Source organism: Pantherophis guttatus, chromosome 1 (genome assembly GCF_059756535.1).
Source record: "Pantherophis guttatus breed Tessera chromosome 1, ASM5975653v1, whole genome shotgun sequence".
Classification (NCBI taxonomy): domain Eukaryota; kingdom Metazoa; phylum Chordata; class Lepidosauria; order Squamata; family Colubridae; genus Pantherophis; species Pantherophis guttatus.
The window spans coordinates 345,315,171-345,331,242 of record NC_142063.1 but is presented as its reverse complement, the minus strand read 5'-3'; the positions used below and the strand labels follow the sequence as shown (position 1 = coordinate 345,331,242).

The 16,072-nt window shown below is 45.5% G+C and overlaps 1 protein-coding gene across 1 annotated transcript in view; it reads left to right on the top strand.

The window, feature by feature from the left end:
- Positions 1 to 429: 429 nt before the first annotated feature.
- The window catches only part of ULK2 (unc-51 like autophagy activating kinase 2), a 157,137-nt gene continuing 141,494 nt past the window's right edge, over positions 430 to 16,072 (top strand). The window contains exons 1-2 of the mRNA XM_060685628.2: positions 430 to 1,816; positions 4,027 to 4,119. Of these exons, the coding sequence (XP_060541611.2) occupies positions 1,727 to 1,816; positions 4,027 to 4,119 (183 nt within the window). The 5' untranslated portion in view covers positions 430 to 1,726. The remainder of the gene's footprint in view (positions 1,817 to 4,026; positions 4,120 to 16,072) is intronic.

Here is a 16,072-nt window from a genome sequence, read left to right as displayed (position 1 = left end):
AGCCCAGTAAAATTTTAAAAAAGGACAGCTCCATTTCTAAAAAGCAGTAAGTGGGGCACATCTCAAAAGAGGCCTGCTGAATAACTTGGCCAGAGGAGCAGAGTCCCAGGAAAAAAAAAATTGACCACCTCTCCTCACTGAGGTCTCTCTCCTTGAGAAGCCCAAATGCTGCCAACCTCTGCCTCAGAACAACATTTTGGCTGCGGGAGTTCCTTTAGAATCCTTTTGATTTAGGTGCGGGTGTCTACGTCTACCTTCTAACGGCTTATTATTTTAATTTTAATTTTCTTTTTTTAATTAATATCAAGAGGGCTCCCACAGCCATTCCCCTCCCCCCCACATTTGGGCAACTTTTCGCCCTCAAATTTTCCCGCGCGCGGACTCTTTTTTTTTTTTCCCCTCGCGCCCGCTTTGCCCCGCCCACTCTTGTTTTTTTTTTTTTCCCCGGCGGAGGGAGACCGAAAAAAAGCGCCTGCGCGCGGCGTCCTATATAAATAGCTGCGCCGCGCGGAAGTTTCGCCAGTCGCGGCCGGACGCCGGTGTGGGAAGGTCTTGGATTACGGCGCTCGGAAGACGCGAGGGGCGGCAGCGGCCTAAAGCGGAGGACCCCTTTCCCCCCTGCAAAGACCCTTTCCCCCCCCCTCACCCAACCCTCGTTTTCAAACCTCTTCTCTCCGGCCGCTTCTGCGAGGAAGGGCCGCCTGCCCCCCCTCCCCTTCTTTTAAGCCTGGGCAGAGTTGGGGTGGAGGGACAAGGATGTAAGAGAGCGATGGGCAGGGACCCCTGGGGGGTGAATTCCCTCACCCACTCCCCGCTTTAATTCTCAGGCCAGACCTCGTTCTTGGGGGGGTGGGGAAGGTTTTAATCTCCTTCCACCCTTCCAAAGCGATTCTGATTCCCTTCTATCGCCTCCCTGGCATCGCAAAAGCAAGGGAGAAAAATAATAATAATAATAATCCTTTCTCCCCTCCCTTTATCTTAATCTTTCCTGTATTAACGGGGTTTTTTTCTTCCCCTCTTATCTATCCTGTTTCTTTCTCTCCCCCCCCCCTCGGGGCAACTGTCATTGCCCCCCCTTTTTTTTATTCCTTCCCCCCCCCTTCAAGCATTATCATAACTGCCAGGGACGACCCCCCCCCCCAAAAAAACCCCTCGTTTTAAAAGGGGGCTTTGAATGACAGCAACCTGCTTTTTTGCTCCTTTATGGCTTTTTATGTTCTTCCCCACCTGTAAATCCCATTCTTTTTTAAAGAAAAAGGACAAGGTGGGCTTTTCTAAAGGGGCTTAATTCTCCCCCTCCCCAATTCTAAAGATTTTTTACCAATTTTGGCATTAACCTCAAATGCTTGGCTATATGAAAGGGCCGCTTCTTTAAACCTCGGGGGCTTTTTCTGCATCTTTTCTTTCCCAAAGAGGCTTCCCAGCCACCCACCCCGCTTCTCTTCCATTCACCACCACCACCCCATGCCAGAAAACACCCACCGCCTATGGGAAGCTGGCCGGTGCCCCCCAGCCACCCTCCCCAGGTCAGCAGCAGCGTCATGCCAGCAGGTGCCCCCTTGCGTTGGGGGGGCCCAGGACGCAGGCAGAGCCAGCCCCCCCTCTCCTAGCCTCTCCTCCCCCAGCCTGCTGATGTGAGCTTCGGCTTGTCCTTCCCTTTCTCCTTGTCCTCCTCCCTGCTGTTGTCCCCACCCCACCCCTCAAGCTTCATGCCCCCCTGAAGAACATGGAGGTGGTGGGGGATTTTGAATACAGCAAAAAAGACCTCATCGGGCATGGAGCTTTCGCCGTGGTCTTTAAGGGTCGCCACCGCAAGGTACGGGGGGGTGGACGGGTGGGCGAAGGGAGAGAATTAGGGTCTCGGGTCCTAGGGTGATGGTTGGAGAAGGTGGGCTGGGGTGGGGGGGGCTTACAGGGCTGCCAGATTTGGGAAGGAAGGGGAATATACCAAGGAGCCTTGGTAGTACAGTGGTTTAATGCACCCTGTCATTAACACAGCTGCCTGCAATTTCTGCAGGTTCGAATCTTACCAGGCTCAAGGTTGACTCAGCCTTCCATCCTTTCTAAAGTAGGTTAAATGAGGACCCAGATTGTGGGGGCAATAAGCTGACTTTGTATAAATATACAAAAGTATGAAGGCTATTGCTTAACGCATTGCAAGCCGCCCTGAGTCTCCGGAAAAGGGCGGCATATAAATCAAATTTAAAATATATATATATATATAGGGTTGAAGTTGGCTCCTGTGCTTTTTTCCACCACCCCCCAATTTACCTGGGAAGCCTTTCTCCTTAGCTGCCCTTTTTCTCTGCTTCTCTAGGTTTCTGAGGTTTGGTAAACCCCTGGACCGGAAAGTGGTGTATATTTTTAAAAGCTGGGTGTATTATCACCAAAATTGTTGGTTTTCCTTCCCCTCTCCCCCCCTTCCCTGTTTTTTTTTTTCGGGGGTGGGCACCGCTGCCCGCTTCTGGGCTTGCCAACCTTGTTTTCCTTCCCCCAGCAGACTCAGGATGGGATGATGTCAGCCTCGGATTGCCTCCCAACCTTTTCTCCTCTCGTCCACCCCAATGGCAAACCTGCCCTCTTTTAATTAAAAAAAAGGAGGCTGGGGGTTTACAGGATCATGGGTTTTGTAGTCGGTAGTCGTGGGTTTTGCCAGCGGGCTGCCCAACCACCTGTCCAAAGGTTTGAATGAAGTTTCGAGCTTGTGTAAATAGATGGTAGCTATTTTATTTGTGGTTGGAGGGGGAGCAAACCCCCACAAACACAATCTCCTTTTTCTTGAGTTGCTTTTCCTGCCAGGATCCAGGGAGCCATCCGATTGCCTGATTTCAAATGGGTCCTCGAATTCTGAGGAGGATTCCTTCTTTTCTTGCCTTCTTTTGCAAGAAGCTCTTGGTGTTGGGTGTGTTTTGTTTCTTGGTTATCGTGTTGATGTGTTCTCCTTGTGTCCCTTTTTCATTGTTTATTTTATGGTTCTATTTTACTTCTGTTTACATTCCTTTCGGGTTTTTCTTCTTTATTATTATTGTAAGCTGCCTGGAGCAGCCCCATGGCAAGATTGGCAAATTTAATCAATAATAATTCTGCCTGCCTAACTGCAGGGGCCAAGCTGTCCCTCAGAGATCTTTCTGTGAATTTACTAGCTTGACTTAACAGATATTTTTGGATCTTCACAAATGTTTTTTTTTGTTGTTGTTGTTGGATAACTTTGAACAATTTGGGATTTTTCTCCCTCCCTCCCTCTCTCTCTCTCTCCCTCCTCCCTCCCTCCCTCTCCCTGTGTGTGTGTGTGTGTGTGTGTGTGTGTGTGTGTGAGATTCCTTTTGGGCACCTGCAATCTTACTGGGACAGGGAGCTTCTGGGGCACTCTGTTCAAGATAAGGGAATGGTCTGGAGGTCTCTTGAAAGGTACTATTGCTTGACTGATCTAACACAGTAGGAGGTCCCTGATCTTGTCTGTTAATCAGTTGAATGTGAGTTTAGAGTGTGCTGAAGCTGATTGCCTTGACCCTAAAAAGGGCAAGGCTAGAAGGAGAAAATTGTGAGTTTTCCTCTCATCCCTACATCCCTGTTATTGTGCCCCCCCCCCCCCCATTCTTGTCTTTGGAACATGCAAAACCTGCTTAAGTTGCACACTGGAAGGGTTTGGTCCTGTGGGTTCTGATTGTAAATTGTCCTCTTTATACCAGCTGTTTGCAACTTGACATATTCTCCTAAGGCTTTAGACTAGGGGTGTCCAACCTTGGCAACTTTAAGACTTGTGGACTTCAACTCCCAGAATTCCCTAGCCACTTTAAACTGTCCTAAGGGGGGGAGTGTTGGCAGTTGTAATTAGGAGTTGGGAAAGCTGTTAGACCAGGTTAAAAAAAAGAGGACTCCGTGCTTCTTCCAGGAATCTTAATCATCTTAAAGCTTTTAAGAAAAGGAGGGGAGGATGAGAGACCAGATCTGCTTGCTTCTCGTGACTGTTTACAAAATAAGAAAATGTGCTTGTACTTAAAACATTTTCTCCATCCTCTTTTCCAGAAAACGGACTGGGAAGTGGCTATAAAGAGCATTAACAAAAAGAACTTGTCCAAGTCGCAGCTCCTGCTTGGGAAGGAGATAAAAATTTTGAAGGTATTGTATTTTGAAGGCTGTTTTCTTCCAACCCCCCCCCCCAAAAAAAGCCTCCTTAATGCTGTTGTGGAACACACAAAATGAGGAGCTCCGACAATCACAGCAAACCTAGCATTGTGTTGATACCTAACAGAGCTTGACTAGTCTGGAAAAAAATCAGTGTCTTTTTTTTCCTAGTTTTAGATTTCACAAGGCTTGTGACATTTATTTATATTGACTGTGCAGGTAGTCCTCGACTTACAACAGTCTGTTTAGTGACCAGTTCGAAGTTACAACAGCATTGAAAAAAAGTGGCTTATGACTGCTCATATTTATATTCACGCGATCAAAATTTGGATGCTTGGCAACTGGCTCGTATTTGTGACGGGTTGTAGAAACCCAGGGTTACATGATCCCCTTTTGCGATCTCCTGACAAGCAAAGTCAAAGAGAGAAGCCGGATTCACTTCACTTCTCCCCCTAGGGGGAGAGCCTTCTCTGTGGGGGCACCTACCATCTGGAATGAGCTCCCCCCGGAGATACGGAGGATCCCGGATCTGCGCTCTTTCCGCCGTGCTGTGAAGACCTTTTTATTCCATCAAGCGGGCTTGGCCTAATCTCTTCCCTTTTTAAATATGTAAATTTTAATCTGTTTTTAAATTATTGGGGTATTTTAATTTGTCTGGGCCAAATAATTTAATTTGATTTTATCGGGTTTTTAAATTTTGTGTATTTATGTATTTTATTGTTGGCTGTTCACCGCCCTGAGTCCTTCGGGAGCAGGGCGGTATACAAATCAAATAAACTAAACTAAACTAAATTAAACTAAACTTAACAACCGTGTCACTAACTTAATCATTGCAGCGATTCACTTAACTGTGGCAAGGAAGCTTGTAAAATGGGGCAAAATTCACTGAACCAACGCTTTGCTTAGCAACACATATTCAGCTCAGTTGCGGTTGTAAATCGAGGACTACCTGTGTACATAGACTTAACCTTCATTTGAGGGCCTTTTGTTTTGCTTTTTCCCTTTTACTCTCTTCTCTTTTCAATTTGGTTTGGAATAGATAGATGAGGACTTCCGGAATGGTGCCGAACATTCATAATTCTGTTGCCCTAGCTTTTCCTTTTTTTTTTTTTTTTTTTTGTTCCAAGCAAAATGCTAAGCGAGGCAAAAGGAACAACCTGAGTTATGTGTTGGAAATTTCTGAATTAGAGATGCTTGGCTGATGACAGTGATCTGGCAGCCGTCTAGAGGCTGACGGCACGAACCACATTTGCCTGCGCACAATCCTTTTAATTTATTCCGGAGGGTGCAGAATCCTCGCAAACTCCACAGACAAGATAGTAGGAATGTGCGCAGTTCGGTAGTAAAGCATGCATTTTGCAGAAAGGGAAATTCCGGGTTTAGTCCCTTGCCTCTACAGTGAAAAAAAAATCAGGGTTCAGGATAATGGAAATACCCTTGGTGCAGATCTACCAATTGACGCCAAACGCCATTTCTACTTAGATTGGAAAAAGGATTGTGATGGTAGACGGGACTTCAGTTTTTCTGAGTATTCATGGAGCACAAGGATAGAAAGAAGAGGTTGACATTTTAAGAGAATAACGATTGAAAGAGACCTCGGCAATCTTCTAGTCCCGTGATGGTGAACCTATGGTACGCGTGCCCAAGGTGGCACGGAGAGCCATCTTTCTGGGCACGCGAGCTGTCGCCCCACTCACCTGCAGTCGTGCATGCGCACGCTCCCCCAGCTGGTGTTCGGGCCTCTGGTGCGCGTGCATGCAATTTGGGGGACCCAGCTGGCCTTCGGAGCTCTACTGCGCATGTATGCACGTTTGCACATTCGTGCGAGAGACAGCGTTCGCCTGTGTGTATTGCGCACATGAAAACCGTGTGCATGCGCAGATGGTGCGATTGCGTGCGCAGCGCATGGGGGAGCCACGTGAAACCTGCGCAGATGGTGTGGTTGTGTGCGCAGGGCAGGGAGGAGGAGCCGCACAATAGCGCGGAGAGCATGAGCGCACGCAAAGAGCGCAAAGCTCATACCTGTTCAGCACTCGGTGAGTAAAAGGTTCGCCACCACTGTTCTAGTCCAACCCCTTGCTCAGACAGGAAACCCTATACCAGTGATGGTTAACCTTTTTGGTGCCCAAAGCGTGCGCGAATGCGTGTGTGCATGCTGGAACCAGGGTAGATAAAAATGATGTTTTTTTAAAAAAATCAAAAAAATCAGATTTTTTTCATTTAAATCGGATTTTTTTTATTTTTATTGAATTTATTTTAATAAAAAACTTTTGGGGTAAAAATCTATCGTAAGATAATTTTCTATTTAAGATACATAAATTATTTAGTTTATTCAGCATGAAATGGAGCTTATGTCAGCGTTTCGACGCTGGCATAGAGAGCAGAGAGAGAGAGAGAGAGAAGCTCTGAACTTCTGCCTGCTAAATCCCTTTGAAGCCGGGTTGTCGTGGAAATGAAGGGGGGAGACATTCCTGGGAAATGACAAGACAAGAAGTCTGGAGAATGACTTGGAAGATAGCCAATGAGAAGCAGAGATTTGGGGATCGGAAAGGGAGGGATTGGGGGGGCAAAAGGTCAGTCTTGTCCGCATCGAGTCATGATCCGGTGGCTGTGCTCAATTAAAGAAAATATTTCCTTAAAGATTGGCAGTTTGGAAATTCATTTTATTTTGAGATAGCATCGACGTCTGACAGCTTAATTATGTAGCAGGAGGCTGTATATTCTGCAACACTGGGACTATCGGTGAGTCAACAGCGGGTCAAAGGAGGAGCAGAGATGACAGTTGCTCTTTAACAATTATGATTTAAATCGAGTTGCTTTAAATCAAGCCTTTTTACTAGTGATTTAAATTGTGATTTAAATCGACTCGATTTAAATCAAATCCACCCTGGCTGGAACCCCCCAAAATGCACTGCGAGTGGCCCCCCCGCGCATGCGCCCCACCCCCCACACATACACCCTGCCTTCCCCCCTTGCCCATTTTTGGCTTCCAGGTTGGTGCAGGCCTTCCACGCCCAAAATGGGGCGCAGGGGGCACGCACACGCATGCAAAACCCCAAAATGCAATGCGAGCCCCCCCCTTTCCGCATGCGCAGCAGAGATCCAATGGCCAGTTGGAGGCACGCATGCGCGGTGGAGCTGGGCTGGGCCGATGGCGTGGCTGCAGAGAGGGCTCTGCGTGCCACAGGTTCGCCATCACAGCCCTATACCATTCTGGACAAACGGTTGTCCAATCTCTTCTTTAAAACCTCCAGTGATGATGGAACATCCACAACTTCTGCTGATTAATTGTTCTCACGATCAGGAATTTTCTCCTTGGTTCTAGGTTTATTTTATTTTATTTTATTTTATTATTTTATTTTATTTTATTTTATTTTATTTTATTTCTATACCGCCCTTCTCCCGAAGGACTCAGGGCGGTGTACAGCCTGATTAAAAGCACAAAGACGGGAAAAAATTAAAAAATAATTAAAATAATTAAATGATAGGCTCAATTTAAAACCCCAAATTTAAAATCCCATTTTTAAAAATCTCTCCTTGGCTAGTTTCCACCCATTGTATACTGTCCTGCCTTCAGGTGCTTTGGAGAATAGCTTGACTCCCTCTTCTTTGGGGCAGCCCCTCAAATATTGGAAGCTGACTTTGTATAAATATACAAAAGGATGAAGGCTATTGCTTAACGCATTGTAAGCCGCCCTGAGTCTCCGGAGAAGGGCGGCATATAAATCATATTAAAAAAAAAAAAATTAAAGATGCTATCATGTCCCACCCGGTCCTCCTCTTCTCTAGACTAGACAAACCCAATTCCTGCAATTGTTCTTCACGTGTTTATTTATTTATTGGTTCGATTTATATGCCGCCCTTCTCCGGAGACTCAGGGTGGTTTACAATGCATTAAGCAATAGCCTTCATACTTTTGTATATACCTGCTTAGTAGGGCTTTCGGGGACCCCCCTAACCGGTGTTCTTTTTATATACAAAGTCACCTTATTGCCCCCACAATCCGGGTCCTCATTTTACCTACCTTTGGAAGGATGGAAGGCTGAGTCAACCTTGAGCCTGGTGAGATTCGAACTCGCAGTAATTGCAGGCAGCTGGTGTTACTTAACAGCACTTTAGTCTGCTGCGCCACCGAGGCTCTCATGTTTAGTCCCCTAATAATCTTTGCTGCTTTTCTCTGCAAGTCTCAACATCCTTATTGTGGTGACCGAAACCGGATACCCAAAAAAAGATGTTGAGAATATAGAAAGAGTCTAGAGGAGAAGCAACAAAGGCGACGAGGGGGCTGGAGGCTAAAACAGTTGCAGGGATGAAAAAATGAATTTTTGTACGGAACGGTTGCAGGAATTTTGAGCTGTCCTGTACTCGCTTCTGCACTGGCCCCAAGGCTTTTAAGAGCTCCTGATGGCAGTAGCATCTTGTTCGTTGTTAGAGCCTTCTTTTTCTTGCTTTCTATCCTGGGATAAGTGTACAGGAAGTCCTTGACTTATGACCGTCATGGAGCCTGTCTGTGATAGTCGTAAAGTGAGACACCACATGACCAATCCAATTTTATGGCCTTTTAGGGTGTGTTTTTTTTTTTTTTTTTTTTTTTGGCAGTGATCCTTAAGCAAATTGTCATGGTCTTTTAAGTAAATCTGCGGTCGATAAGTGAACCCATTGTTAAGGGGCATTTTTGCCCCAAACTGGAAGTAAAACACTTGTTCTTGCCAAAAAAAAAAAACTTTAAATCGTGGTCATTGATCGTGGGAGGCTGCAAATGGTTGTAAATACAGGCTGGTTGCTGAGCAACTGAAATGAGGTCATGTGACCTGGGAGTGTGTCAGACAGAATTTCCGAATCTCATGTACTTTGCGGGGGATGCGTCATAACGTTGAATGGTCATTAGGTGACCAATCGCAGGTAGTCCTTGATTTACACCAGGGTGGATTTGATTTAAATCGAGTTGATTTAAATCACAATTTAAATCATGATTTAAATCACTAGTAAAAAGGCTTGATTTAAATCAACTCGATTTAAATCATAATTGTTTAAAGAGCAACTGTCATCTCTGCTACTCCTTTGACCCACTGTTGACTCACCGATAGTCCCAGTGTTGCAGAATATACAGCCTCCTGCTACATAACTAAGCTCCATTTCATGCTGAATAAACTAAATTATTTACGTATCTTAAATAGAAAACTATCTTACGATAGATTTTTACCCCAAAAGTTTTTTATTAAAACAAATCCGATAAAAATCAAAAAAAATCCAATTTTTTTTTATTTTTTTTAAAAAATCATTGATTTTTATCCACCCTGATTTACACCAGTTCATTTAGTGACCATTCAAAGTTACAACGGCACTGAAAAAAAAAGACTCGTGGCCATTTTTCCCAGTTACAACCTTTGTACCGGCCCCCATGATTGTGTGATCAAAATTCAGACGCTCGGCAACTGGTTCATACTTACGACCGTTGGCTGTGTCCCAAGGTCACGCGATCCCCTTTTGCGACCTTCTGACAGGCAAAATCAATGGGGAAGCCAGATTCACTTAGTAACCCAGTTACTAACTTAGCAGCAGCAGTGATTCACTTAACAACTGAGGCAAAAGAAAGATCATAAAACAGGGCATTTATTTTATTTAGCGTATGGCTGGTCACACACAGTATTAAAACACTTCATTTTTACAGGTTAAAAACAATTAAAACAATAAAAAAAACAGTAAGAAAACCTAAAAGGAAAAGTTTAATGTCGAGTTTGGACATCCAGTCAGTAGCTGTCGTTGTTACGCAGAGGAAGTCCCTAGAATCTCCTGGATACCTTCTGTTAGAGCATTCCCTCACTATATGCTGGATAGTCTGTCGAGGGGCCCCGCAATCACATTGTGCTGAAGGTGTCTTTCCCCATTTATACAGGGAGTCAGCACACACCCCATGAGTTGTTCTAATTCAATTATATGTCACCCATATGTGTCGGGGTAGGCTAAATCCTGGAGGTATGCTATTAGGACTGATACATCTTGGGGGGAACAGCTATTCCACGCCTCCATCCAGTTTTGTGTGGTGTTCTAATGATCGGCCATCAACTTACGCGCTGTCAAGATTGGTGGATTTCTTGACTTTAATCGGCATCTTAAGAGATCAGGAATGTATCCATGTATGAAAAAACAGGGCAAAACTCACTTAACAAATGCATCGCTTAACCACAGAAATTTTGGGCTCAGTTGTGGTCGTAAATCAAGGACTACCTGCATAAATTGAGGACTATCTTTACAATGTGTGCATTCTGAGTTTGTGTTGGGTTGTTTTTTGGGGGGTTTTTTGGTTTTTTTGCCAAAATCATGTGGTTGGCTTGGTTTTGGCATTATATGTTTGGTTAAACCAGTAATTGTGGTTTTATAAACCCTAGGTTATGGCCAAGGTGAGCAAGACCGCCTGCAGCCTCCAGGAACCTGTTCAGAGCATTCCAAGAGAATATTGCCAAAATGTGGCAGTAAAATGGCCAAATTCCAGAAATGTGTTTTTCGCGGGAAGGGGGTTCAAGTAGTCCTTGATTTACGACCCCCAAGTTTCTGTTGCTAAGCAAGACAGTTGCTAAGTGACTTTTGCCCCATTTTACCACCTTTCTTACCATTGTTTGTTAATCTTCTGGTGATTTGGCCCAAAGTCACCCAGCTGCCTTTTATAGTTAAAGCAAAACTAGAACTCACAGACTTCTGGTGATTGGCCCTAAATCACCCAGCTGACTGTTGTGCCTAAGGCGGGACTAGAACTCCCAGTCTCCTGGTGATTGGCCCAAAGTCACCCAGCCGACTTTTGGGCCTAAGGCAGGACTAGAACTCCCAGTCTCCTGGTGATTGGCCCAAAGTCACCCAACCAGCTTTCTTTACCTAAGACAGAACTAGAACTCCCAGTCTCCTGGTTTAGACCGGCACCTTAACCACTAGACCAAACGGCTTCTCTGACTTAGCTCATACTGTCTCTGATGCTCTCAAACTTGGCGTGCAGGAATTGTTCCTTAGGCCCCTTCCGGTGGCTTCTTAGGTTACTACACTGAACCTTTGCTGCAATCTGCGTGGACCCCCTCCCTCAAATTTGCCCAATGTGATGCCCTCCAGATGCGGTGGCTCCTTGACTCCCACCCAGGCTGGCAAATATAAGCATTGAAGTCCAAACTGGGGGCCCACGATTGAGGAAGGCCCCAAGCTAGCTAATTATTAGTTGATTCCTTGTCTGTATAGGGGTGGGAACCATGGCCCTTTTAAGACTTGTGGACTTCAAGTCCCAGAATTCCTGAGCCAGCACAGCTGGCTCAGGAATTCTGGGACTTGAAGTCCACAAGTCTTAAAAGGGCCGTGGTTCCCCATTCTTAATCGTAGACTCAAGACACCAGGCTCAAGGTTGACTCAGCCTTCCATCCTTTCTAAGGTAGGTAAATTGAGGACCCAGTTTGTGGGGGCAATAAGCTGACTTTGTATAAATATACAAAAGAATGACGGCTATTGCTTAGCGCATTGTAAGCCGCCCTGAGTCTCCGGAGAAGGGCGGCATTTAAATCAAATTAAAAAAAAAAAAAAAGGAGTGCAGGTGTTCTCAACTTTTTATTCAGCTTATTGTTTATGCAAACAAGCACTCCTCTTTTTTTTTTTTCTTGCAGAAAGTTGTGGTCTGAGCATAAGCAATTTTTTTTTAAAAAAAAATAAGTATTTTATGCTAGAGTGAACATGTGACAACATCCTGTTTGACATTCAGATCTTCTTGCAGCGTCAAGCTTAATGAAAGCCACAACCAGTCACTTGGTTCCCACTCATCAATCAAATGTGGAAGTGGTGTCAGGCAGGGGCAATGTCTGTTCTGCAGAATCAACAGTTTGTTTTGTTAAATTTATATGTTGCCCATCTCACCCAGTAACTCTGGGCAGCTCACAGTAATGTAAAAGCATCGATGTAAAAAGCATTAAAAACATTAAAATTAAGCTTAACAACAGTGAGGTAAAGGTAAATTTGGAGAAAATCTCTTGAGAAGGAGCAAAGGAAGGCTGTGTCTCATTTCTAGTAACTGCTTAAAATACAGGTAGTCCTTGATTTACGACCGCAATTGAGTCCTTCTGTTGCTAAGTGAGACATTTATTGAGTTTTGTCCCATGTTGCGACCTTTCTTGCCACCGTTGTTAAGGGCATCACTGCAGTTGTTAAGTTAGTAACATGGTTGTTAAGTGAATCTGGCTCCCCCGTTGAATTTGCTTGTGAGAAGGTCACAAAAAGTCATCACCTGACCCTGGGACACTTCAACCGTCATAAATATGGGTCAGTTGCCATAAATATGAGTCAATCCAGCGTCTGGATTTTGCTCACGTGACTACAGGGGAGGCTGCAACTGTTGTGTGAAAAACGGTCGTAAGTCACTTTGTTTCAGCGCCGTTGTAACTTGTCACTAAATAACTGTTGTAAGTCAAGGACTACCTGTAATAGATTCTTCAGAGCAGTTAGCTCTCGATGATTGGGGGAAAACAGATTTTGTGGATAGAGATCAGGTCTCTGTGCTAAATTCAAAACATTGGACTCAAATGGTTGCCTGGCTGTGATTTTGATGCCATGGCTGGCTGAGTTTCTAGTCCCTAACGTTCAAAAAAGCCATCAGAAATATCAAGTTTTCCTTTTACTTCAAGCCAAGGATAATCAGTCATGGCTGTTTTAGTTTGGATTTTTCCACTGATCAGCCCGTTGGCTTTGGCTCCTTCCTCTCCTCCAGCTATTTTGAGTTGGGGAAGGTTTAAGTCAAGAATGGAATAGAATAACAGAGTTGGAAGGGACCTTGGAGGTCTTCTAGTCCAACCCCCTGCCCAGGCAGGAAACCCTACATCACTTCAGATAAATGGTTATCCAACGTCTTCTTAAAAACTTCCAGTGTTGGAGCGTTTACAATTTCTGGAGGCAAGTTGTTCCACTGATGAATTGTTCTCACTGTCAGGAAATTTCTCCTTAGTTCTAAGTTGCTTCTCTCCTTGATTAATGTTGAGGGTAAAACTGCCCTCTGCAAAGTGGTGCGACGGACCAGACAGCGAATAGGTACGTTGCTTAGCAAAAATACACAGATACTCACAGACTCTGAACGTTGATAGAAAAATAAACAGTCTTTACTTGTAGTAAAAATACCAAACTTGGCTTCTCAAAACAAAGATAACACTTCTTCAAATAATCACGGTTCAACACAAAACATAAGTTTGCTTACAATTCCAGTTCTCTTCAGTAACGCAGACACAGTTCCTTTCAGCAGTTCAACCTTCTAATATCAGGAGCAGAAGTGAATTAACTTCCTGCCTTCTTTTATGTCTGCTTAGCACAGCCAATTAGTCATCTTGTAGCAGTTAAAGGTACGGAACATAGTTTTCTATATATTATCTACCCAACCGTAGGATAAGCATCCAACAGGAGCCTGGTGGCGCAGCAGACTAATAGCCTGTTATTAACATCCAGCTGCCTGCAATTACTGCATGTTCGAATCTCCCCAGGCTCAAGGTTGACTCAGCCTTCCATCCTTTCTAAGGTAGGTAAATTGAGGACCCAGTTTGTGGGGGCAATAAGCTGACTTTGTATAAATATACAAAAGAATGAAGGCTATTGCTTAACGCATTGTAAGCCGCCCTGAGTCTCCGGAGAAGGGCGGCATATAAATCAAATTTAAAAAAAAAAAAAACAATTAGTTTCCACCCGTTGCTTCTTGTCCTGCCCTTAGGTGCTTTGGAGAATAGCTTGACTCCCTCTTCTTTGGGGCAGCTCCTGAGATACTGGAAGACTGCTATCATGTCTCCCCTACTCCTTCTCTTCATGAAACTAGACATACCCAGTTCCTGCAACCCTTCTTCATATCTTTTAGCCTCCAGTCCCTGAATCATCTTTGTGGCTCTTCTCTGCACTCTTTCCAGAGTCTCCACCTCTTTTTTACATCGTGGCGACCAAAACAGGATGGAACTATTCCAAGGGTGGCCTTATAAAGCGGTATCGTCACTTCACATGATCTTGATTCTATCCCTCTATTTACGCAGCCTAGAACGGTGTTGGCTTTTTTGGCAGATGCTGCACACGGCTGGCTCATACCCAAAGTCAACCCAAAGTAAGGAAAGACTACCCCGGTTTCTTATTTCAGAGCCTGCCTTTGCCAGGATAATAAAACCTGAAGCCAACCATCTCCTCAGAAAAGATCAAAAGGGCGTCGGTGACCTAAAATTTTTTTGCTCTCTTTGTTTACAAAAACCCAGGAAGGAAACTGGACATCTGTAAAAGTATCTTTCTTGGACGTAGCCTAGAGCCCTTCCTTGGCTTTGGTGAGTCAACGTTTCCAAGAAACCCGTTTGCCTGTTTCTGAGAAACCATTCCTGGGCCTAGTTAACATGGGACGGGTTTCAAAGGCATCCGAAGGGTGGGTTGATTGAAAACTTGGCAACCACTCTCCCTTGGCTCATTAGTTCCCTTGGCTGGGAACTAATCAAGGAGAGAAGCAACCTGGAATTAAGGAGAAATTTCCTGACAGTGAGGACAATTAACCAGCGGAACAGCTTGCCACCAGAAGCTGTGAATGCTCCAACACTGGAGGTTTTTAAGAAGAGATTAGATAACCATTTGTCTGAAATGGTATAGGGCAACCTTTTTGCCGTCGCGTGCCAAAAGCGGGGGGGCGCGGGGGGAGTAGCACACGTGCCCAAACCCATAATTCAATGCCCCCCCTGTGCTCCTCCCACTTTTGGCACGATGGGCCAGGTAGGCCCGTTTGTCGCCCTCCCCAGGCTCCAGAGGCTTTCTAGGAGTCTGGGGAGGGCGAAAAATGGACCTACCTTCCCCGCCTGCCCCCGGAGGCCCTCCAGAGGCTGGAAACAGCCCGTTTCCTGTCTTTCGGTGGGCCCGGAAGGCCTGAAAATCGGCTGGCGCGCACTTGCACACTGGAGTTGAGCTAGGGTAACATGTGCCCACAGATAAAGCTCCATGTGCCACCTGTGGCATGCATGCCATAGGTTCGCCATCACGGGTATAGGGCAAGGGTGTCAAACTCAAGGCGGGGTGCTTAGATCACACCCACAGGATCAGCCTGGAAACAGCCAAGGACCAGCCCGTGGTGCCTCTGCCAGTGAAAACAGAGCTAGGGAGGGCCTGTTTTCAACTACGACTGCCTCCTGCAGCCCTCTGCCAGTAAAAATGGTGCTCAAGAGGGCCGCATGCCCCCCCCCCGAGCTCCATTTTCGCTGACAGAGAGCTGCAGGAGGCCATCGCGGCTGAAAACAGACATCGAACTGGCCATGCCCCCTAGTCACCCCCCCCAGCGCCCGAGCTCAAACACAACCCTGATGCGGCCCTCAGTGAAATCAAGTTTGGCACCCCTGGTATAGGGTCTTCTGCCTGAGCAGAGGGTTGGACTAGAAGACCTCTTAGTTCCAAGGTGGAAGATGTCCCAGTGGAACTTCCTCACATTCTAGGGTCACCTGAGATCATCCTTTTTTAGGGACTTCCTTAGCAGTGGCACCACTGGTGCAGTTAAACCTATAGATTATAACTTCGGTGGCCGTCACTTATTTGATTCTCGGGAAGAAACTGGAAATAATTTTGATAGCAGCATCTACAGGTAGTCCTCGACTTACAACAGTTTGTTTAGTGACCAAAGTTACAAGGGCCCTGAAAAAAGGGACTTCTGACCATTTTTTCATAGTTACAACCTTCTGTAGCATCCCCATGGTCATGTGATCAAAATTCAGACGCTTCATACTTACAACCGCTGCTCTGTCCCAAAGTCATGGGATCCCCTTTTGTGACCTTCTGACAAGCAGAGTCAATGGGGAAGCCAGACTCACTTAACTTAACAACCATGTTACTAACTTGTCAACTGCAGGGATTCGCTTAATGACGGTGGCAAGAAAGGTGGTAAAATGGGGCAAAGCTCACTTAACCAATATCTCACTGAACAACAGAAATGTTGGGC